We start from the raw sequence: 24,096 nt of genomic DNA on the forward strand, positions 1-24,096 counted from the left end.
TGTATTTAGGCCTACTGAAACAGAAATTGATCCAATATAGATATTTGTTGTCAAAACTAGAAACAAAGAAAAATATTTTACTGAAACTTAAATGCCAAAATGGTAAAATCAAGAGATTGCAAAGTATTCTGAGAACTCCTAGGGGAAAAAGGGGGAAAACGTTTTTTTTTCAGTATTAAGTATTTTACTTCTGATAAAAAACAACAAAATAAATGCTTCCGATATACAGATTACAAAAGACGTGACAGTGAGTTGGACTATTTCATTTGCTTTATCTCTATTAGAGCTGAGTTGAGTCTATGTGCAATCTCAGCGCTGTAAGAGGCATTAACTCAAGCAGACGATCTTATACTATAATATTTTATAACACTTCTCAAACAAATGTTACGTAAATAATCTATCTACTCTATAAATATACAATGGTAAGAGCATCTGAAAAATCAGACAGTCGTTGGTTTCATGAAACATTTTTCTTTGTGCTTTGATGATGTGAGCAAAGTTTCCACCAAACGAAAGTTTGGCCGGACCGTAAGAAACATCCATTTCAGAGTTTTTTCTATCCTCATATTAAAATTCGTAAAATACGCCAGAGTTGGATTATCAAAACTCTCTTCACCATTCCAGTCATACCTGTAAGACCCTTTCACTTAAGTGTACCGCTCGATGTACAAAGGGCCATAGTCTCCTCCAAGGATAACATAGAATTAGCCACATTCCTTTGAAAAGACCAATCCTCGTCCCTATTTAAGGAGTTCAGATCAATATTTTTGTAACAATTTCTCTTTCCACACATTTTTGATCTTACGATTATCTTGCAGCAATTAATGCCAAGTTAAGGCTTTTAACTCAACAGAAATTTCAGTCATTAACGAAACTAAGTGCATAATTGAAAATATACGCGGCAGATTTGGTACATGTAACAGTCTTCCTGTTTAAAGAAGCCTCTCCAAATTCACATCGAATTCTCGATCACCAATAATAGTCTTTTTCTTGAGCGTCCCACTTCACGCGTAATCACTGTGGCATTCCCCCAGGGATTCCCGGATACGGTACGTGCTGTATATACTCCCTAGCTTTTAGCCGTAAACTGGCTATGCTATTGTCAATCGTAGGAGGAGAGGGAGACATGTATGAGGCATTGGCTAGGGCGCAACTTGATGACGTAGAAGACGGCACGGGACTCATATTGTTGGCGTAAGACGCATGCGCTGGCGCCGACCAGGAAAGATAGTCTGCTGAAATGGGCGTCGGTCTTGGTGTGATCGGCTGTTCAATTGCTGGTCCCTCAGACGGGCGCCCATACAGTTGGTTTCGCTGAGCCATCATGTTTCGCTCATTTCGACGGAATTTCGCTCTTCTGTTTTGGAACCATACCTATAAAAATTTGTTATAGAATGTGATTAGTACAATGCAGTTACTGGTCATCAAGGAGTTCTAGAACTCACTTGTCAATGACAACAGAACGCATTATTGCTTATTCTTCTCTTACGCATCTTAATATAGAATGGATACAGCCTTACAAATTTTTCAGCTAGACCTACATGCATAGGCTATTATCTACATTTTCAAGAACGCTTATATTATCTGTCTTTCTATCTAAATTTGCTTCTCTACTAACATATGATTTCCAATCATGTTCAGTTCCCAAACTCTTTCGAACCCGTCTTTGTACTAATGAGCAATTCAGTAAGCAACATGCTCTTCCTATGGACCATAAAATGGAAAGCAGACGACTCCCTGTGTTACCCTTGCTAGGTGGAGCCATTGCTACCGACCCTATCATCGAGGGTGATTAGTTAAGTAAACCGAGAAGGGGAGATGAAAGGGGAGCACCTGTCCGATATGTACGTACGCCCATTAGTGCGACATTCAGAGAAGACTGAAATTGATCGCACGCGAGACTACATTTTTTTCCGAGAAGAGGGGGCGGGGAATCGATGAGGGTAGATTCGATAAACATAGAAAAACGGTAAAACGAATATGTGTGCGTGTGTTCGCTATGTAGAAAAAAATCTCTGTTTGAGTAATTCTACATATGCACAGACGTTTTTCTAAAGATGATTTAACACGATGTACTGTCTTTCGCAGTTTTAAATTATCAAAAAATTAAATTCCAGTTCTAATTATATAGATATCTCATTTTAATGCCATATTTTCATTACGAAGGCATACTATATCGAGCAAGGCTGCCGCAAAGGGGTAAAGGATGCCGTGTGTTATTCGCGTTATCCAGAGCTGAGTAATTAATCTCGAACGAAGGAGAGAATGCTGAGTCTTTCAAGAAAGCTCGTGGTCTTTTTGAAGTTAGGGAAGTTTTTCGTCTCTGTAGTAGCTCGAGCGCCAGGAAGTCTCGCCTACGTAGTGCAAGTTGGACTGTAAAATGCATTTTTTACAGAATTTCAGTAATGCCTCAGGAAGTCGAAAACAGGGGAGAAAGGGACACATGTTTCTTTTGTTTATATTGTTTGCAATCTGTGTGTGTATAAAACAACCAAATTTTCTGTCAGTTTTCAGCACGTTTTACATGATAATACTCAATCAAGATGGACGGAGTTTCGGAAGCGGAGAATCCAATCCAGTGCACTGTGTGTGCGCGCGCGTGTGTGAGTGTGCGTGCGAGAGAGAGAGAGAGAGAGAAACAGAGAATGCCTTTGGCTCATTCAATAATTGTCGTGCGCGTAAAGCGCATACAGCTAACCAAGTATGAAATAACTTGGCAAAGTAGGTTTCTTTTGGTTTGTTCATTTCCTCTTTTTTCATTTCCATTGGTATTTGCTTGCCTGTTACAGAGCAGACTACAAAAACGATCCAAGACTCGATTCCTCACGTAAAATGATTTATGCAAATTTTCATTTCGTGTAAAATATATATCACAGCTACACGCTGCTATAAAAACGCCCTTCAACTACATTTATGCGACAGTTGAAGAGAAAGGATATGCGACTTTTATAGATATGATGAGAGATTGATTAGTAGTGCAACAGAATTTTTATGTGTAATATTTTAACTAAAATCAACTTCATTAGTAAAAAAAAAAAAAAAAAAACACGGGAGTTTCAAGGTCACCTACGGCTGTTTCCAGTGGTGAGGGATGACAGTAAAACAAAGATATTAAAAGGTTCAGTTGCAGTCTTAAGAAAATACATGTATAAAACATAAACTTTTTATTAGACATTAATGTATCGAAAATTAGATCAAGATAATTTAATGAAGTATTTCGCGTCAATAAAACACTGCCTTTATACTGTATTTCATTAACACACTCATCACACAACCAAACAAGCAGCCAAATGTAAGCAGAAAAATATAAATATTTTTGGTAAATACTGATATTCAAAGTACTACCGCGAATAAAAAACGTTTTTCGGTAGCTGCGTGCGCGTCTGCGCTGGCAAATTCCATGAACCGAGTCCTGTGCTACGCATCAGTCTTTTTCGCGAGATCAATTCCTCCTGATTAATGGGATCCTCAACTCGAGTCGACAATATTTCTTTTAAACGGAGATTCGCCTACCAAGAGGATGTTTTGAGAGAAAAATTAAGTTTTGGAAAATATTTGGGTAGTTAAACTACCAGAGTTCTCAACTAAAAGCACTCACTTTTATAAATACGTTATGGTGTTGGATCTACGACAGAATTATGGCTTTTTTTTTCATATTTCACTTTGCATTTCGCACCCGTAATAACCAGTACATGTATGTTGCACATGCTTTCGGTCTATAAGGCATATAAACTGCACAAAAGAAACTTAGAGCTAAATAAATGCGAAAGGTTTTGGATATACATTGTTGGATATACATTGCCTTGGTGATTAAGAGGAAAATGTAGAGTTACCACGCAAATTATTTTTTTGCTATATAAAAGTCTCGGCATCTGCATTTTATTGTTGTTTAGTTACAAGTCTGTTTTCTACCTACATCTTGAATTATTTTTTGTGAACAACAAAGCATAATCTTCAATGTTAAATATAAATTTAGTTAATTTAGAAAAATAGATTAAAAGAAGCTTCCGAAATAGAAAGGAAATACCTTTACATTTTAACACAACGTGTGTGTGTGCGTGTTTGAGGGTCGTCGTGACAGGCATCAATTTTATCACAAACTAAAACGGAAAATTCAACAACAATATCAATGAAAATTTAACTATACCATTTAAACTCTTACCTGCACCCTTGCTTCACTGAGATTAACTCTGCGGGCTAACTCCTCCCTCACGAAGGCGTCTGGGTAATGTGTCCTTTCAAACACTCTCTCTAGAGCTGCGAGCTGCGTACTGTTGAACGTCGTCCTGTTTCTCCGCTGTTTCCGCCTTCTCTTGCCGTCCTTGTCTGTAACCTCTCTCCCCTGCTCGTCATCCCCTGAAACAACACATGAACATCGATTCTGTAGACTCAATTTCAGTATTTTTCCAGAAATAAATTACATGCATAAGCATATTTACGATGCTCATCGAAAACACTGAAATGAAACACCAAAAATAAAGACAAATTAAAGTCACCCCATATAGACATGCAACTTTTCTAGACTTATCAGTAATCGTTTGATTCTTTTTGATGCTATTTAGCTCCAGGGATGGTATCCCCAATTTATCTTCGCATGTCTGGCATTCTGTAGCTCATTATTCAAATGATTCGGTAGGATTTCGATCTCAGGAGTATGTCAGATATGACCGAATGCATTTTGATTCAATAAACACCTTTTCCATATTCTAATGGCACCTAAAATAGCATGAAGCACTTCTTCAAAATATTCTGACGCAATTGTGGATAAATTATTAATTCAATAAACATCAAAGTAGATAATTCAAATATTCTGACGCACTTGTAATTTTATTTCATAAGATATGCTTGATCTGACTTTACACTACACATCAGAGCGATAAATTTTACTTTGCAAACAGATTCCCAAGCGCTTTACACAGAAGATATAAAAATTCATTTTGCTAAAACTCGATTCTTTGTGATTATGATTGAAATTTCATTACACGAAAATAACAGATTACCTGCTCAGTGGGGTAAAAATCAAGACGATGTTAGAGTGCCATCATTATATAAATAAATAAAGAAATTATATGTTAATGCATATCTTAATATTATATACAATATCCATTCCGCCTGTACACGAAATTCCAAGTGTCACCAATACCCATGTCCATCAATAGTTAAACGAATAAATGCGTGTCACTGTTATTGATACAGTGCCGCCGGAATCTCCCCTTACTTACCCTCCGGGTTGCTGCGGGTTGTGCGGACGGCCTGGCTCGGTAACTATGGAAATAACATTGTCATCCATTCGCTGTTTGGTTTCTGTTAACAATAGTTCCATACCCTGCCCGTCGGGCAATTATCGTGACAAAATTTCTGCTAACAAAAGAGCCTAACCCTAGCTCGCTGAGATAAAGATCGAAGGTGAGCGTGGTCGCAATTAAGTGTTCGTCCAAGCGTTAATTGACCTTTAATGCGCGGTGGCTTCACTCTACTTTGATCACTCTACTCTGATACGGAGATTTTAAGTATAAGAACTTGCCAACAGTGATTTTTAAAAGTCGCTTTACCAAAAGGATTCGGTGATGACAGCAATTTTCGTGTACATTGTAGCTATGAATTGATTGAATTTACATAGAGTTTAATGAATGAATTTATTAATTTATTAAAGATCAAATAAAACACTACTCGTACTTGTACATGTAATATTTATTATGCTTCAAACTGTCTTTACTATATACATATTATTAACAAGATTGAAATTATTTTTATAGTATGTCCTTATATTTCTATTAGCTTTGTTCATAGACGAAATGCATTTTTTCCAAAAAGACTTGTCAGTTGTTTCAGTGATAAACATTTTGTTAGCCATATCTTTAATATAGTTCAGTCTATATTTGCATATAGGATCTCGCCCATCTACACCCGTAACATTTCTGTCCTTTCGTATTCGTTCATCAATCGTAAACAACCTTCCCATCAACTGAACGCATAAGTTGCCTGGTGAACTGGCCCGTTGTCGAATTTCGAATATTTCTTTATTTGACAAGGCGAGAGGTGGCCGGCCGAAAGACGAATTCCTTGATTTTGTAGGACACAAAGTAGGAACTGTGTACGTGACCGGTGGCGGTAAAGTTGTGCATGTAGACCTCAACGGTAAGGGTGTCGCACAGAGGCTTGGGAAAGGAGGAGGAGGCGGCGGTGTCACACATGGACTTGGAAATGGAGGTGGCGATCTAAAGCCCAAACTTAACCAAAGGCCTTCTTCATACTTAAAAGCATCAAAAGAAATTATTTAAAAAGCTGGATTACAATCTCTCGGGCTAACTTCACTGGTTGGCACGTGTCATCTCACATTAATTAACAATCAGTTCAGGTTAGCTTTATTCATGCTGGGTAAACACAGTGATTAAGCCCTGACTATTACATAATCAATACTGTGTGACACGCGTCGTCTAAAATTAATGTTAACATTGCGATGACACTCTTTAATCCAAACTAATCAACTGGTCACGTGTCAACAGGATTGTTTGTGTATCTGGACTTCCTAAATGGCCAAAAAGTATTTTGTTTAATATGACATGTTTATGTCACTGATTTCCATGCCATCGTGTCAGCTGCCAAGTAAACGGTATAAATCGACACTCAAATTTTTGTTTAATATTGCCGATAAGCCACGAAGTGGACGTATTTCAAAGGTTGACCTGCGCCACATGAACGTTATAGACGAGGAGTTGACCAAGAATGATGAATTGGTGGCCTTAAAACTAAAAACAAGTCTCTTTGAGCGAACAGGTAATTTTTAGTTCGATTATATTGTAAACGAAAGTTGTGGTTTACTTCACGGGTCTGAATTATTTTTACAAATTATACGTCAGGACTTTCCCTCGGCATTTCTGTGATTAAGGAATTAAGACGAAAGCTGGGATGGATCCCCACCGGTCCGAACATTGTAGTGTTTAGTGGTGTAATGAACGCGGACTTTTACACAGATGTATTAGGTGAGGCCCTGATCCCAGCGATACGTGATATGTTCCCAGACGGCCACAAGTTTCAGCAGGACAACGACAGCAAACATACCAGCCGAGTTGCTGCTGCATTTTTTGAGCAACACGGTATTAATTGGTTTCGCACCCCTCCAGAAAGCCCCGAGCTTAACCCTATTGAAAACGTATGGGCTGAAATCAAACATCACCTGCGTACGCGTGCTAAGCCTACCACGAGGGAACAATTTGTTGACGGCATTAGAGAGGCATGGGAAAATATTAACGCAGAAAAGTGTAATAAATATTACACTAAAGAAGGTTATTCCAGCGGTAATTGAGAGAGAAGGTCGTGCATCAAGCTACTAAACTAGAAACACATGTAATAAAGGCGATGAGACATTGATATTTATTTGATGTATTAGCTATTTAAAATTTTGCGTTTTAACTACGCTTTTGTTGATCGTGACTTATTATTATCAAATAAAATTGTTATACGTGTTTTAAAACTAAGCCTGATTTGTTCTTCAGACTTTTGTTCTAATATTCGACTTGCCTTTACTCGAGTCTTCTGTTGCAGTTGATATATAACCCGGTATTGTTTGCTCGTGTCGATAGCAATCTGTATGCATCAGCTATAATAGAAACCTTAAAAGAGGCAATTAAGAAGGGGCAGACCGTGTTCGTTAAACCGACTAATTTGGGTGTCCGATAAGGATTGCTTGGGGATTCCCCTACCCTGTAATTATCATACGGCCTCTATTGTTCGACCATATGGGGCAGGGTTGGGAAACCATACGGCCATTTGGTAAGGGGAGATTCCGGCGGCACTGTATGTAAGACAAATTTGTGGTGCCATAATGCTGTGGTGGTCGGTCTTGAGTAAGCGACCTCGTGATATGTGTCACGTGAAATACCTTTAAGGCCCACTTAAGTGCCGTTGTGGTCCCCATTTTAAATACAATTGATCCTGAAAGTTTCTCTACAGAAGTTCCTGACGTTCGGTCCCCGCTGTAGATTACAAATAATAACTTAATTTGGTTTATCGCCCATTATGTTAGCGGTATTCAATTCTTGTCTTCAGTTTGTACGTTTGTCACCTAGGGATACATTTTAGATACAGTATGAGTTTACATAACCTAATTCCTGTTTTTACAAAAGAGAGTTTCTGCCTCACCTACGTATGCCTCTACCAATCTCAGCTTGATTTTAATATATTAATTTCAAAAATTTGAATGTGAAATTCACACATATTCCCCAAAAGCGTATAAAAATATCTGTACTTTGAAAAACCCACGTTAGGCTCTCATCATATTTTTCGGTGTACTGTAACGTGTGATATATGCTAGGAATTTAGAAGCTCCGTAGAACTTGTTGAATGACAAGCATGGATTAATTAGGGTCTTCTGCGCCTGCTGAAGTCGAATGCGAGTAATGTGCGTTTCGTGGGCTGAAGATAACAAACAAACTTTTAGCAAGATGCTGTACATATTTGCAGGGTAAATATGCATGAATCGTTTTACCTTCCGTGTTGAAACGGATATTTGAGCTCATAACTCTGTCATTGTAACATGCAACATGCAAGGTGTCTTTCAAGTGCCTCGTCCATGTAATTTGAACGTACAGAAAGGGGGTTTGTTTTCCCCACACCTGAAATAAGTACAAAATAGAAACCGCTCATCTTGTAATGTTCAACGCCAGGACGCCATTTTTAACAGATTTTCTACTGCAACTCTCTTTTTTGCAAGATGTGAACATATATATATATATATATATATATATATATACAACATATTTATACAACATATTTAGTAACAATCGCTCTAGTGCTTTAACGAAGTTATGTTACCTTTAAAAGTCAAAAACCGATGTCACATGCGACAATACTGCGTAATATTTTAATCCAAAATGCAACAATCTCAAGCTATAGCGAAAATAAGTCTAAAGCAAGTTCACGTCTTTTACCTCAATGCTCTATCCTTTGTTGCTCTTTTTTTTTCAATTGGGAAATGAAACCAGTCTAACGGCGTCCGAGTGTCGGTAAAGTACATTTGTGTGTTATGTATGAAATTTGGGGAGCAAAGGCTTCGCCAATATTTTTGATTTGATTCTGAAACGAGCAGACTAGTTTTGAAACTTACTCAGTTTTTCAAAAACAACAACAACAACGACTACATCTCAACACGGATCTCTCACACCTGTCACTTCTCTCGCCTCTCTGCCCTTTTCTGTGGTATTATTTCTAATGCAGGTAGACAGCCGTTGTACCAAACACGTGGCCAGGCGACAGCTCACTGTTGGAACCACTCTGGACCCCGTACCGTGATACACAACTCGGCCAGATTGCCCGTACATGACGCAACTAGCCTTTCAACAGGGTGACAATCTGCGTCAAGGGTTTGGAGAAACCACCCCGAGTCTACATGTGCCGTCTCTCCTGTAACATGCTCTCCGTTGCCGTTTGGAATCGGTGGTAAAGAGTGTTACCCACAGAGGCGAGTTTTCAGATTTACCTTTGGGGTTTATCAGGTAGGAGACAGAAAACGTTGCGAGATTTCAAAACAGGGAGAGAAGACGCACCTTGATGCCCACTGAAGTAAACGTATAACGTATGCTATAAATGCTATATTGTGTGGATGGGGGTTCAGGGCGTAGGGAAATGGCGAATTAACCCCCTCCCTAACGCCTAGATCCGGCCCCACTCTGAGGTTATGGTCTCATTCGCAGTCAATCCTTAATTCAATTGGGAAGAATCATATTTTGATATGAATTTTAATACGAATTTTATTTGAAAACATTAACAGAAAAAAATGTTTTTGTGAAGAAATATCAGCAGACATAACCAACACGAATATTTTGCAGCATTATTATGTGCACCTATCATATTTACAGGTCCTTATAAGAAAAAGATTTTGCTTTACAAATCTCACTAGGCAGCAGTCAAAGACGACACCCACTATCCAGAAGCCCAATTTGAATTTTAATAAGGAATTTAAACACAGGATACCATTTTTTCTATGACGTAATGCCTCTGTCATTTAGTTCCACGCGGGGCGGCAATCCTCACCATGTAACTGGCAGGTCAATTGTTCTGGCACTCAACATGATTTCAAGACCTGTCAGGGAGAGACGCCGTGATAGGTTTTTAATTAACACTCTCTCTGCCAGCCTTCCGTGACTTCTTGCATGGAGTGGCAATTAATTAAAAACTTATTGTCAGAATTTTGACATTTAGAAAGTTAACATTTCCTGTGGTGATGTACTTAAAAATGCTTTGCTCTTTCTAGTTTTTACTTAGTTCAGTGGAGATGTCCCGTTTTATATGTTTATATATATAGGTCCGTATAACAATGATATCACACATCTGTGTAGTTATTTTTAAGTCACTACGGGTTTCTGTGTTTACTGAGTTAAAAACAGTCCTTGTCATCTGTTTCAAAACAAGACAACGGCGTTCGCCAATTTTCCTTAATAACCACGGGGTCGTCACAGCACGAGAATCGAGTCAGGCCATTAAGAACCAAGTGCACAAGTCACAAAAAACTCGGCAACAACAACAGTAAAATAGTAGAAATTGCAACATATCCTTTCTAGTTTGCTTATTTTACGCGTCGCTTTGACCCTTGAGGAATCTGATACCTTTTATTAGGTCTCATGAATAACAAACCAAGGACATAGACAAATAGCAGTGTTTGGAGCCATACTCCCTTTTTACTTTTTTGTATCGGGTCTTGTGACAGAGCTCCCTGGGCTGATGGTTAAAAGCACTTTACACGGCCATCGACTGCCAATTTTTTTTTTTTTTTTTTTTTTTTTTTTGAATGTTGGATGATGTAGGATTTTTTTCGAATGTTGATTGCTGCATGTGTATTAAAGTAAATCATGTTAAGTGGTGATGAATTTCATTTGGTAGCATGGACTAAAACAACACTGAATAAGATGGAATGCTTTTCATTATATGCTTGATGCTTTTGTATTTCTTTACCAGCTGTGTATTCTTTCATTGCACCTAAATGTAAATAACACTTAACATGATAACGATATGAAAATCAATGTGATATTAATTGACAAAACCTTAAATTGTAAGAATTTTATATGAATCAGCATAAAAAATTCATGATTGTTGGATCGTTATAATTGTTAATTGAAAAAGAAATTATTTCATTCTCAATGCGTCAATCTATTACTTTTTTGAGAAACCATTAGTATATTACATGAAAATATAAAACTTACAAAAAAAATTCAAACGGTGATGTGACATACTTAAAGTCCTCTTCCTCTTCTAATCATATTTAATAATTCAATCATTTTTGCCTGTCAGTTGTTCTTCGAAATCGCCCACGAAGCTACCTCGAATTTGTTGCCCAGAAAATACCAAACCGCGGTTGTCCTGCTGCGCAGACGACATACGCGATTTTCACCTTGGCGGTAATGGCTGACCCCAACCACCGTAATATGAACGGAAAAATATGCCAAAAGTGTTTATTTATGGGACAACTTACAACCGTGGCGACCCCGTTCCCCAAGTATGTCTTTCTTCAATTTACCTTTTCTTCCTAACGTTTTCACCCCTCCAATCTCCAGTACATTTGTTTGCATGAAATTTATCTGCTTGGACCATATGATATAATTTTTTTATAAGTATCTTTTTTCTGTTTTCTGATTTTAGTAACCTTCATTTGTTATATGTTTTGTTGGGGAATGACAAGCATACAGTACAAAAAACACGAAGTAAAAGTTAGAATGTAATGTTTTCTCAATATGGCGTCGCAAGACCAGAACGGCATTTCCGATTATCATACCTTCATTCTCTGAGTCTTCATTATCCAGACATTTCGGTCAAGTGAACTGTTCTAATGGGAAAAGTTTTTTTTTAATTCTTTAGCATATTTAAAGGTAAAGTACTTTCTTTTGTTACGTTACGCAGAGATCACTCCTATAAACTTCTATTTCATGTAAAAAGCGTACATCATTTTGTTATTGTTATTATATGTGTGAAGTTGAACTGGAGTGTCAGACTGTTGGGTAGCAAGTGGTATTGAAGGCGCGAGAGGTGTTTAAAAGGATATGTTCACGGAAAACACCATTAGCGTGTTTTCCATTTAAGTAACAATAAATGTTTCTTGGGTTAAATTTAATGTTGATGCTGTAGTACTTCAGTCTCTTTCATTCTTAATAGTTTGAATAAAGATTGGGGCTATTATAATTTTTCGAAAATATTTTCTTGGAGTATTGCAAATAGGCCTTAATAATCTGAGAATCATTTTGATTAAGGAGAAGGGAAGAACTTAATTTGTTAAATTGCACTGAAAATTGGAGAGGAAAAGAAAATAAGTAAAATAATCTCCTTTTCTGCCTAATTTATAAACATTCACTCAAAACAGTATGTGACAGTTCGATAATAGAAGATTTGGGGTGCATTTATGATAATTAGCAAAAGGTGTCAAATTCATGCAGCAACCTCATTTCACTCTCTAGCTTGACTGAAGGACCTCTTTTTGCAGTTAAGGTCTACTCTCTCTCTTTTTCCTGTACCAAAAGCATACAAAGGAACCGGACAAACCTCCATCTTGCCCGGCGCGACAAGGTGGCACTAAGCAACTGGGGGCGACGGCACTTGGTCGTGGCTTTTTTTGCTGATTAGACTTCGAATGGCACGACAGAATGGGTTTTTGTTTTATGGGGCAGCTAGGGCTGTAAATCACAGATCAAGAGAGGCTGTCGTCGCAGCAGACGATCTCTGGGAAGTCGCGGCGTCAGCGCGCGCCAAGGGCGGAACCGAGGCTACAAGGACTTGCCAAAACCAATCAGCGCTCTACTACGCTTACTTTGATCTCGTCTCGACTCGCACGTTTACTCATGGCTCGCCTGGTCACGCTTATCGTCTCCTTAGATGTGCACAACTATGGCTACTTGCTACTGGTCAAAGAGCCGTTTGGTGTCTGACCCAGAGCAATCACCAAACGATGCTGAACATACAGGACCGTCAAAATGAACTTCCTTAAATACCATCTGTTGCACAAAAATTATTTGAATAATAAAATGGAAGTAATTAACAATGGAATAATAATAATATACAATTGATAAATAAAATGACAACCATGTTTGACATAAGAATTATATAAGTTATTGTTTAAACAATCTAATATAGGCCTACCAATCTCGTCGTAAATCTCCATTCTCTTTCTTATCGGTAATCCGTTTCAATAATTTCTCTGATTGTTGTTTATACACAATATATCATACATATTGTAAAAAAAGTTTTGTTATTCAGCTAGGGTCTCATAAAATCTGAATGTGAATAAGTCGGGATAATGTGCCTCCTCCGTCATTTCGCAGACGTCACATTTATCTTCCTTTGCAAATGGTTGTACGAAGACATTACACAATTTAGATATTCGTACCCCCATAACAGAGAGACATCTAGGTAGAAAAAAAACTATATACATTTTATGACTGATTTATTATTTCCCTTAGCGGAATCAAACTGTCGACTCGAAGGCCTGATTAAACTTTAATGCTTCCTCGAAACTCACTGAACATCCGGGCACTGTGAGCAGATTACTGCGCACATCCGGATTTTAATGATTGGGGCCGCGAAATCGACATTATCACACGCTGCGAAACTAATGATTTATTTCACATGTGTTAGGTGAGGGGGGATAACACGCATTTAATGATATATCATGGCGCATTAATCCATATCGACTGTCTACACAAAAAAATGAGATTTTAACGCGAGGTCAAGTTTATGATAACATAGATATAAAATCTTGAGAGCAGACATGATTAAATGCTTTGTGGTTTATGACTTTTTAACTTTCAAAAAGAAAAAAAACTTTGATAATTAAAAAACATCAGGTAGTGGGAGTGCTACAGTAAGAAAAGACAAGGTCCAATTTACTTGACTTAAGTAATTCCCAATTTTATATCACATATAAATAAGAATAATGAGAGAGAGAGAGAGAGGGAGAGTAAATTCACAATATTTTTCACATAATGCGCGATATCAAATATCGAAATACCTTGTTGAACGACCTTGTTATAATGCATAAAATAAAGCATAGCATATTACATAATCGCATTGAAAATCAATACAAACATTTAATTGCAGGTCACTTTGATTGGACAATCCCTAATAAACGGGAAAATTCATTTTGGCAAAATCCACGTCTATTTTCAATTTTATCTGTGCGTTTTTTCTTCTCTAACTACTAATATTTATCGTTATAAATCTCAATATACAATGTCAAAATGTTTCTTATAAATGTCGCTCCCGAGTTAAGCAGCGGGAGAAATACCACAATGTTCCAGCTTAGCATGAAGTCTTGATTTACTAAATGTGCCATGCAAAAAAGTCAGCAGGTTTTCAAAAAACATGATAACTGTTTCGACATCAAGTCATAAATTTCATTTCACCTTTACGCTTTTTTGCATTTTTTTCGCTATTTGGAAGTTTCCCGAATTTTCCTATGTCTTCATCTGTCCTAAAACTGTGACTGAAGTTTTCGATAGCAATCCTTTATATTGTTAATACCAACATTCAATTGAGATAGATTGTGAAATTTTCCTTGTCTGTCTTTTTTCAGTTGTTTTTCAGATAAATTGCATGTTTTTCTTCTCTTTTTAATGGTAGCTAACCTTTATCCTTTGTTTTTACGTTCTATTTAAAATTCAACGCTTTTTTGATATTAAAATATCTTAAGTAGTGACATAATTACAAGTTCAATTGTTAAAACACTGTGACAAAATTTATGAGTGGATGTTTATATATATATAATGAAGATAGGTTATTAGCTCATTAGGTACAAATGTACTTTCCACGTTATATCAAAATAATTCTTACATTAGTAATTTCTCAGTTTGAAGTAAAATAATTTCGAACCTAATAAAACAAACGCTGTTTAGAATTGCCTATCTTTACAATGATTGTATAAAAAAATGTTTGTCTTATCTTAGCAACAAGTCTTAATTTTTGCGATGAAAAAACATCTAGCAGGAGTTCAGGACCGTGTTACCTGTAATAAAAAATGTGTCGTATTTAAAATGCATGATGCATTATGTCGTGAGTGGTCTGCCCTAAGTTTGAGGCAATCGGTAGCAACATATCTAAAAAAGCCAGTCCTTGGCCAGAGTATGATTCCAGGCGGACACTTTTTAAAAACTGGATTTTTTTCTCTGTCTTTGTACCAATGTCAGAAAACTTATTCGAGGCTGAAATTATATTGAAATCATGTTAATTAAATTGAAAATTTCCATATGATGGCCAGAGGGGCCAGACCAGAGAAGTCACGAAGACGTTTGAATAGAACATATGGAGGTAGAGAGTCGGGGTTGCTATTGTACTCAGATAATGTAAAGCCACAATTGAAATTACGATATTAATTCAAATTTTGTTCTTTTGTCCGTACCACTGCTCTCGCTAAGTTAAGTTTTATTTTGGACAAACACCTTTCCGATTTGTCACTAAACTAAATTATTGTTCAAAATTTATCCCATACATGTACCTTCAAACATTTTCACAAACAAAAAATAAGTAAGATAAAAAAATTAAAATAAAAAACCGGTATGGGCTTTCAGCATATCTCACGGTTTATGCAATAAATTGTAAATACCAACGCCCGCTTATCATAGCAGACCAAATAGCATAAATCTCAGTGAACCAAAATAGAGAAACGTCTATAGTTGGGAGTACACCAAAGACCAACAACAAGTAAATGGTGGAGTTAGAATAGATGGGAAGGTAAGGGAGACAGCCCTGCTTAACATTGGATCTTGCCTGGCAGGTGAATGTCGGGTATTAACAGTTGTACGTTTAACCATGAGAAGGGGTAACAAGCACGAGCCCTTATCTCGAGTTTCCCCGTACAGGCGAGTCAGTTCCAATAGTTCTCCCAAGCAATCCACCCAGCTGTTTTCAGTCAAAACTTCTTGACCTCAACCACTGGAAAGGTGTGTATGCTAACAAGAAACAAATCGCAGGAGGAATTGGTTAATTCAATTACTTAATAACTCTCATATTTGAGGAGGTAAATATGAAACATACGAGGCCCAAGTTGCAGACGATTAAAAACACACTATCCCACCACGCACATGCGCAAGGCAAGCGCGGTTAGATTAAGGTCGCGTGCTTCTTGTTAGCGATAATTAGAAACCAAATTAACAACCTGGAGCTCAGAAAAAATACAGGAAAGGTCGGCCTCTCTAAACAATCTTCTTTCGAGTGAAGTTAAAGCTTAAATTCAAGCTAAAAATAAAGACAATGCCAACGCCAAAACAATGTGTGACCTAACGGTTTAAGACGAAAAGACGTATTAATAAACCATGCTGAGTATCGACTCTAATCTCGCATTAGTCCCCCTAATTATCAAATGTTACACTTTTTTTTACCTATATCCATCTTTTCAACAGTCTGTAGAATTAGATTTGAGTCTGATTGAATTTCCCCCTATTGTCAAAAAAATAGCATGCTTGCTGACTTAAGAGCAAGGATACTTACTTGATACTAACAGATGAAAAAATACATGCGCTTTAAAATGAAGGAACGGGCACTGAAAGAAAACAACAGTGCCGTCGTTAAAACGTTAAAATACGTGAAGGTGTTAATCAATAAAAATTCCACATAAACTATTTATGTTCAGTTTATATGAGCAATAATATGAGTGAACGCATTTTAGATTCCCTGATATAGGTATAAGTCCTCAACCATTGGGGAGCCCATATGAAAACATTTGGAAAACCATAAGGTTAATAGCCATTTAACCTCATCATTTTAGCAAGATTATCCCGCGGCTCACTTTTGTCAAGCTCGATAATCTGTCATCAAATGAACTTTCCTCGGAGTTTTAGTCATATAATGAACTCAGTTTTCGTTGTGTATTATCGGGATGCCAGTTGTACTTTACATTAAAATGTTACAATATTGTCATCTTATTGATTGGATATTTTATATTTTTTACAATATTTCATGTAGGGTAATTGTTTGTAAGAATACAAGTTTTTATTTTAAGATGTGATTAATCTCGACTGTGTCAGTAATTGCCAGCAGAAAAAATACCAAGCATATTGTACCTCTAAAGCAGTATGAGGTGTTTATAATGAACAGAACCAATATAAAAACTTTTTTATTTACATTTTCTTTCAAAACTGTAAATTGACAAAAAAAACGTTCATTTTAGGTATCAATCAAAGTATCAATGACAATTCTACGCAGGAAAACCACACTCAAAGATTCATTTCCGAATTTTGCTAGTGTACTAGTACACTTATTGAGGGGACTCAGTGTCGCTATCAGCTCACAACAAAAACAAACTCTCGTCTGTTTGAAACTGAATGTTGCTGAGATTTCGAAGGAAACCGCAATTTTCGCGTATCGTGCGCCTTGCAGCCGAATCACAAGCCCCCGCACCAATCCATTGATAAATGTAATAACGCTATGCCTTTCAAGGGTGCATGGCATAATTGGAAATTATTCCAAATTATAAACACCTTGTTAAATAAGTGTTAGCGTCCGTCATTCCTCTCCCAGAAGTTATTGCTTCACTAACAAGGAATGATTTGCTACCAATAAAGCAATTTTCTCTATTGGTAAGTTGAAATACTAACCCTATATTTAAAGTGGCTTATTGAAAAAAGATGTTTCTCGAGTACGAGTACTTCTCGTTACTACAAATTACTCTCGCGGTATACCAGCACATGTCGGAGTGAGTCGAATTCCACTAACATTATTTTTCGGGAAATATTTCAAAGGAGTTGAGCTCCAGTCTGCAGGAGCAGCATGCTTCCATGTATTTATACAACAAGGGCACCAATGGCTGTTGTAACTGACATACATTGTACATCACAATGAATAAAATCGATGACAAAGTAACTTTGCCAATATAATAATAATAACAATATAGATAATAAATAAGACAAAAAAATGTGTATAGCCTTTTAGTATGTGGGATGCCCGATTTTTTAAGTATTTAGTTTTCACCTGGTTTTCTCTAGATATTTACAATTTTGTAGTCGAAAATATCGTGCTTCTGCATTATTTTGATGCCATGTGTATCAAACTCATATGTCTAAACATGCATTGTTACACATGACTTGAACCGAACATAGGGGCCTAGCCTATGCAGTGTTTCAAGACGCAGTAATGTTTATATCCGGCCGGTTCAGAGTGAGATGTCATCACCATCTAGAACTGTCAGAAAGTGATCGTCTGCCTCGAGATCCCGCGGTTGCCCTCCGGGAAAACGTTATCCCTTCTAGTTCTGGTATCAGCAGTGGTCTTATCCATAGGTCATTACGTGATCGGCTCCGGCCATCCGACTGACCAGAGTCGACCACTTGTAGCTTTCATTTCGCTTGTATGCGGCTCATTTCCTGGGAAAGAGAGCGCCGGGGAAATGGTTTGCGATCTATGTTAGATAAGATACAATGATATGTGAAGAACGTATCGGAAAGTTGAAGATTAAGTAACAGGGATTTCTGGCGAGTCATAAAAATTCCCCGAATTTGCCTGAACAAACAGATGCAGGGAATTTCTGACGGAGAGATTATGGGATTTGATTTGACGTTTATGTTGTACTGAACTTTTATAATAAGGACGAGAAAAATGAAATAATAATCAGTCATCAGATTTTCAAAAACTCATCTTTGCTTTTACCTTTAAAATATTAAAAACAATTATCTTTTTCTATTGTTGGTAAATATATCCATATTTAATTTTTTTTCATGGAAAGATGTTTTTATCGCAAGTTGACTCAATTACTCTTGTACAAGACAAATAATAAACAATTCAAGGAGTCATAGAGAGTGGAAGGCAGTATTTGAGGCATCCCATTTCGTTTTGAATATCCTGTTGCATAAAACCAGTACTTTCTGAGATCAAAATGGCCAGCTTTCAAAAAGCTAAGATAAATAGATAGGACATAAGCTAGGAGACACGATCAAGATGGCGACGCAATCGTCCCGGTGTCGTAATCTTGTTCCACTCCACATAGAAGACGTCGACGCCGACGTCACGTAGCGCGGGCGCCATGTCGTTGTTGCCAACTGGAAACTCCAGTAGCCATCAGGACTCATCGCAGCACGCCTGTCTCCGTAGGTTTGCCAAGGAGACAGCTGGTCATTTCTGACCAGGGTCTGTCGGTGCAAGCGGTGTGTCCGAGTACCAAAATTGTGGGGTTTTTAAACCCTCTACTAAGGTTAATTATGTCTGCCACGTTAATAATGTGCACTTTTCTCCAACGCGTGGAGAAATGTGAAATGAATTAACCAGATACATATCTGTGAATATATAGTGAAAAATCAACCTGTGGCTCTGGTAGAGGGTTTCTTCTTTTTATGTTTAACACCAACTCACAGATATACTGTCTATTACATATCCATATAATTAATCAATACATAATTAATATATAGACCTAATATTTTTTTATAAGTTTTGTGTGGTGGGGGGGGGGGGGGGAGAGAATTGGATGATGAATAATGCTTAATAAATTATACAGGAACCTTGTTGATATTTTTCCAGCTTCAAGGTATCTTTTTTATCACTCAAAAATAAAACGACATACTTCAACACGTGCAAACAAAGTTACGAAACCTTATGGAAAAATTAAAAAAAACACGTGAAAAAAATCTCAAAATTGAAGAGCCTCGATAAAACGGCGTGTCTTTGCGAAACGTGTGGTAACTATAGTTTTATTCATGTTTAAGAAAGACGCGTAAATAAAATGTATTCCTCATTTTTATAAACTGCACTTTCGATCACAAGTCTCTAAAATCATTAGATCCATAAAACAATGCATATTTTTTCTTTTAACACATCTTCATTTCATAAAGCTATTTCTTGATTCTAACTTTCCGATATTTTACGATATATACGTTAAAGGAAATATATTAAGCTATAAAGCTCCTGTTCCGCACATGGCAGGTTTAATTACAATTTTTAAACTTTTGTTGGTCAACAAATGTACAGGAAAATGGAGAATTAAAGAAAAAACTTATTTCAATATTTTGGCAACAAATTAAATTACCCCCCCCCCCCCCCCTCGTTACTTGCAGTATACTCTCTCATGGCGTGGTGGTCTATCTTTTAACGGCCCGTTCCAATAGTATACACGTACTTGCGTGTTTAATTATTGAACTTTGAGATCGCGTTAAAAGAATGGGCTCTTAGTTTGTGTATTTTTGTTTACCGTACAGAAATAACCTTGCTACACGTGCTTGGTAAGTACCCCGCGATGAACGATAAAAGGGCGATTATGACTTAACGCTCTGCTCTCTGCTTCAGTCTGTTATTTTAACACCCTTGGGGTATCTTTGATTTGGGAACAATCTTTTTCTTCATCCCGTTGTTATCTATGTAGATTTCGCGCGCACGTGTTCGGCATCCTCGTAAACAAAGTCCAGTAATCCGTTTATGCTAGTCGGCAGTGCTTTCATCATAAGTTATTTGCCGCTAAGAAGTTGTCTTTGATTGTAATACTTCAACATTTTGGGTCAAGCTACTCTGTGTTTGTATTCCAGGGACATTTGGAAATAACTATTATTTCTTGGTTTGATAGTGCACGCTCACAAAATTTGCTTTTAATTTTAAAATTCAATATTTCTTCTGTTCGCAAACTATCCCGACGTTCTTTCCAACAGTTAAAAAAGTATCGTATGTATAGCATTACCGTGCCGTTCCTTTTTTTATTATCATGCCTTTTTTGTCAGAGTTGAAATTTACTTTCTTTTAAAGCTTTATATATTAACATCCGCCTTTCCAGCATCTGATAGTTTCTTGAGTAGTACCATGTGGTTTCTTTGTCTCCATCATGAAGAGATATTTAGATTTCAGTTACAAGGTTTGTATTTTTTAAAAACCATCCTTACTCCCGCCGAGCAGTTGTCAAAACTTTTTGAATAAAAAAATTAAAAACATTATCATCAGTTGTTGAAACATTTTATCATTAGAGTGCTTCTTGGACTCAAGGACCAAAATGTGGATTAAACTTAATATTGATATCAACATATAAATAATTATACCTAAAAACTGATAATACCGTGACAAGCCTCATTCGTATTTTTAAGCAGTCATATAAATAAAATGGCCCTTGCTAATTTTTTGACAAGTATTTCACCAAAGACATAACTCGCATATCTGTGGCGGAGCGATGGCCTCGTAAGTTAAGTTTATTAAATGCTTTAGCCAGGGTAGAGCTATTTGCCGAATATTTCTAGGTTAGAGACAGTTGTTCGCTGTCAGAGGACCTAGCTTGAGTGGAGCTGCCAGTGCTCGTAAATAAACTCTAACTCGTAGTAAACAAACAGGAAGTGGCTGTTCGGTTAAGATGGCTGACTGTGAAAACATTGTATCGGTATTACTAATATCAGCTTCGTGTTTTCTCAGTTAATTATAGAGGCGCGCATCTGTATTAGTTACAAGACTGCCTAAGTACAGTATGACTGTGATTAGTGAAAAAATGTTGAAAAAACCCATATAAGTATTGTAACAGAGAGAGAGAGAGAGAGTTAGTGAGAGAGAGCGTTGAAGTATAACAAATAACAATTAGCAGTGCCTTATGAACCGTTAATTACAAGATGTGTAAAAGTTTAGAGGTCGTTTTTGAGGTCAAAATAAATCCACCACGGTTACTGAACAACGTGTAAGAAGGTTTTACAGAGCACTTGGTGGATCAAGAGTCTCAATTTGCGGCACTTGAAGAAAGCCCTATCATTTTTCATCTCCAAAGTCAATAAAACGTTTTCCTTTACTGTTACCTTTAGTTTCTTTTGAAAAACTGGGAAAATATCCAATTTTTCACACACACACAAAAACCTTGAATGTAAATACGTGGAATTTCTGTTTTTATCCAGGCATTTGCTTCCTATATTGCAGCTTGTTTGTGAAGTTTGTACACTTAATGGTCTCCTCTTGAAGACGTGGATTGTACACATCTTTATGATGTACTCATTAGATTCTATCTACATACTGCAACAATAACACAACCACTTATTCATATTATCAGAAAATAAAATACTCTGTTTCTCGAATTAATTAGCATCCATAGGTAGTGACTGCATACGGCAGCAATACAATTCTCTTTACCAGATGAGTCCGCAAGGAAACAAACGCGCTCAAATTCTGCCAGGGAACTAAAAAATATAAAACAGGAAGACGGTCGACCTTCCATTCCGTTAAACCACACGATGAAGTAGAACTTCTTTTCTTTTAAGATAAAATCAGGAGACGTTTGAAACTGCATGAAAAAAGGCTGATAAGAAAATCCGAAAACACTTTCCCTATAAAATGTTGCTTTGCGACCTTGATGGGGTTTAGTAATCTTCGGGCACCCGCTGAGATACCAAAGTTTGCAAGTTTGATGTACCTAGCACTAGGGAATAATCGGTCTTGACCGTGTAAATGTGCTGAAAATTGTAACAAATTATCCTCACGCCGAGAACTGTAACAGTGTAAAGTACCACAACCACCATAGAGATCAACCGGTCCTAATCTAATTATCTAATCAAGTGTGATTAATAAATTAAATTAAGTAATCAAAACCATGGCTTCACTTACCTTCCCCATTTGAGCGTTCGGCATCTTCATTCAGTGAGGCCCCACAACTCGGTGGAGTTCGTAGCTGTTGGTGGGGTTGCTGTTGTTGTTGTTGCTGCTGCTGTTGCTGCTGTTGTTGTGCCTGTTGCTGCTGTTGTAAAGTATTGTCAGGGGGCGTACTGGCATACATGGCACAGTCTTCCCTTGGCAACTCTTCTAAGTCAAGGAATCGACTCACAGAAAAACTGTTCTTGTTAAATTGGGTGGCGAAATTTTGTGCCTTGTCGAATTCGGAGCCAAATTGGTGGTGGTGATGGTCGTTCGGCGCGGCAAGCGCGTATCCACTCATGGTCTATAGTCTAATACACGTAGAACCCTTTCCTGTGTATAAACCTTGTGCAATAACTAAAGCCGTCGGATGTTGGATGATCTGTGAGGTTCTCTCTGACGGTAAACTTCCCCTTACTTCAGTTTCAGAGTTGCTATGATGACTGACTGCGTTCTACTCCTTTGCTTTCCTAGTTTAGTGCGTGAGCTGAACTGCAATGCGCCGCCTGTGGCGTTGGTTGCCGCTCCGTCCAACAAGGCCCCAACGATTTATCACTCATCCAAAAAGGATGTCGTCTTTCCTCTTAGCCAGACCGCTGGAAGAACTGCTTTAGTCTGCGCCGACTTGTTGCGCCTCGTGTGTAATCTGGGCGCCCCTAGGGAGTATGGGACGGTAATTAAACTGGGGAAAGTTGATCCCTCTTCGCCCTAAAGTGCTCGCTAAGCCTCGGCTTTAGCACGTGCGTAGAACAGCATTAGTACAGTGTTCCATTCATAGGCAAGAGGCGTTGCTTTTTATCTGATTTTTACGACGACTGTTTTACTCCTCAAGTCCACGATTTAGTGTCTTTGAAACTTGGGCCAGGCCTTTGATGTGATCTTGCTGGTGAAATAAGCATGAAAGCTATGTGACGTCACTTCCAATGAAAAATTACCGCATCGTGGTTTATTGTTTTTCTAACGAAGGTAATCTGAAACTGCTTGTATACAGAGCAGGCCAACATTTTGGTAGCGGGGTTGATTTATTACCAGTATATTCGTGTAATTTGTGTTGCTGTTCAAGGGATATGGGGGAAACATGTATCGTAACGTAAACGGTTGTTTTTCGGGAGCTTCGATTAATCCGATTAAACGGATTTGGCCGATTAGCTTATAATTGTAGGGCACGCTCACTTTGATGTGCAATCAATCATAATATTTTATCAGCCTGCTCTCTCTCTCTCTCTCTCTCTTCACTGGATGATACAATTACTTTAACTATTTCTTCTATTTATTTTAACAAGGAATAACATTTATTCAACATAAACTATTAACCATACTTAAAAGGAATTTGCAAAAAGTGAAGCACTCTCACATTTGCTCTCTAATGTCTTTTTTTACCGCTCCATTATTGTTTTCCAACAAAATCTGCATCTCTTGCACACAAATGATTGGTTATTTTACGTAATGTTTCGAGAAAAAAAGCATCCATACTCTTACATTGTTCCCGTTATTTTCATTGCATGTTCGGAAAAAATGGACGAGCTTTGCGAGACGCTACTAGCCCTCAGAGCC

General features: G+C 37.5%; 2 protein-coding genes across 2 annotated transcripts; one reads left to right on the plus strand and one right to left on the minus strand.

The window, feature by feature from the left end:
- Positions 1–247: 247 nt before the first annotated feature.
- On the minus strand, positions 248–23,344 carry LOC106156557 (retinal homeobox protein Rx2). Its single transcript, XM_013531848.2, has 3 exons — positions 22,516–23,344; positions 4,163–4,356; positions 248–1,374 (listed from the first exon to the last, which is right to left on the minus strand). Exons 1-3 carry the CDS (start codon positions 22,841–22,843, stop codon positions 1,015–1,017), a joined length of 882 nt encoding a protein of 293 aa, XP_013387302.2. The 5' UTR covers positions 22,844–23,344; the 3' UTR covers positions 248–1,014.
- On the plus strand, positions 5,643–7,799 carry LOC147762895 (uncharacterized). The gene is made up of 2 exons (XM_087008127.1): positions 5,643–6,777; positions 6,861–7,799. The coding sequence occupies exons 1-2, from the start codon at positions 6,564–6,566 to the stop codon at positions 7,304–7,306; spliced, it is 660 nt and encodes a 219-aa protein (XP_086864253.1). The 5' UTR covers positions 5,643–6,563; the 3' UTR covers positions 7,307–7,799.
- Positions 23,345–24,096: the final 752 nt, after the last annotated feature.

This window comes from Lingula anatina, chromosome 3, assembly GCF_051362555.1.
Source record: "Lingula anatina isolate TDL-2025a chromosome 3, LinAna3.0, whole genome shotgun sequence".
In the NCBI taxonomy this organism is placed as follows: domain Eukaryota; kingdom Metazoa; phylum Brachiopoda; class Lingulata; order Lingulida; family Lingulidae; genus Lingula; species Lingula anatina.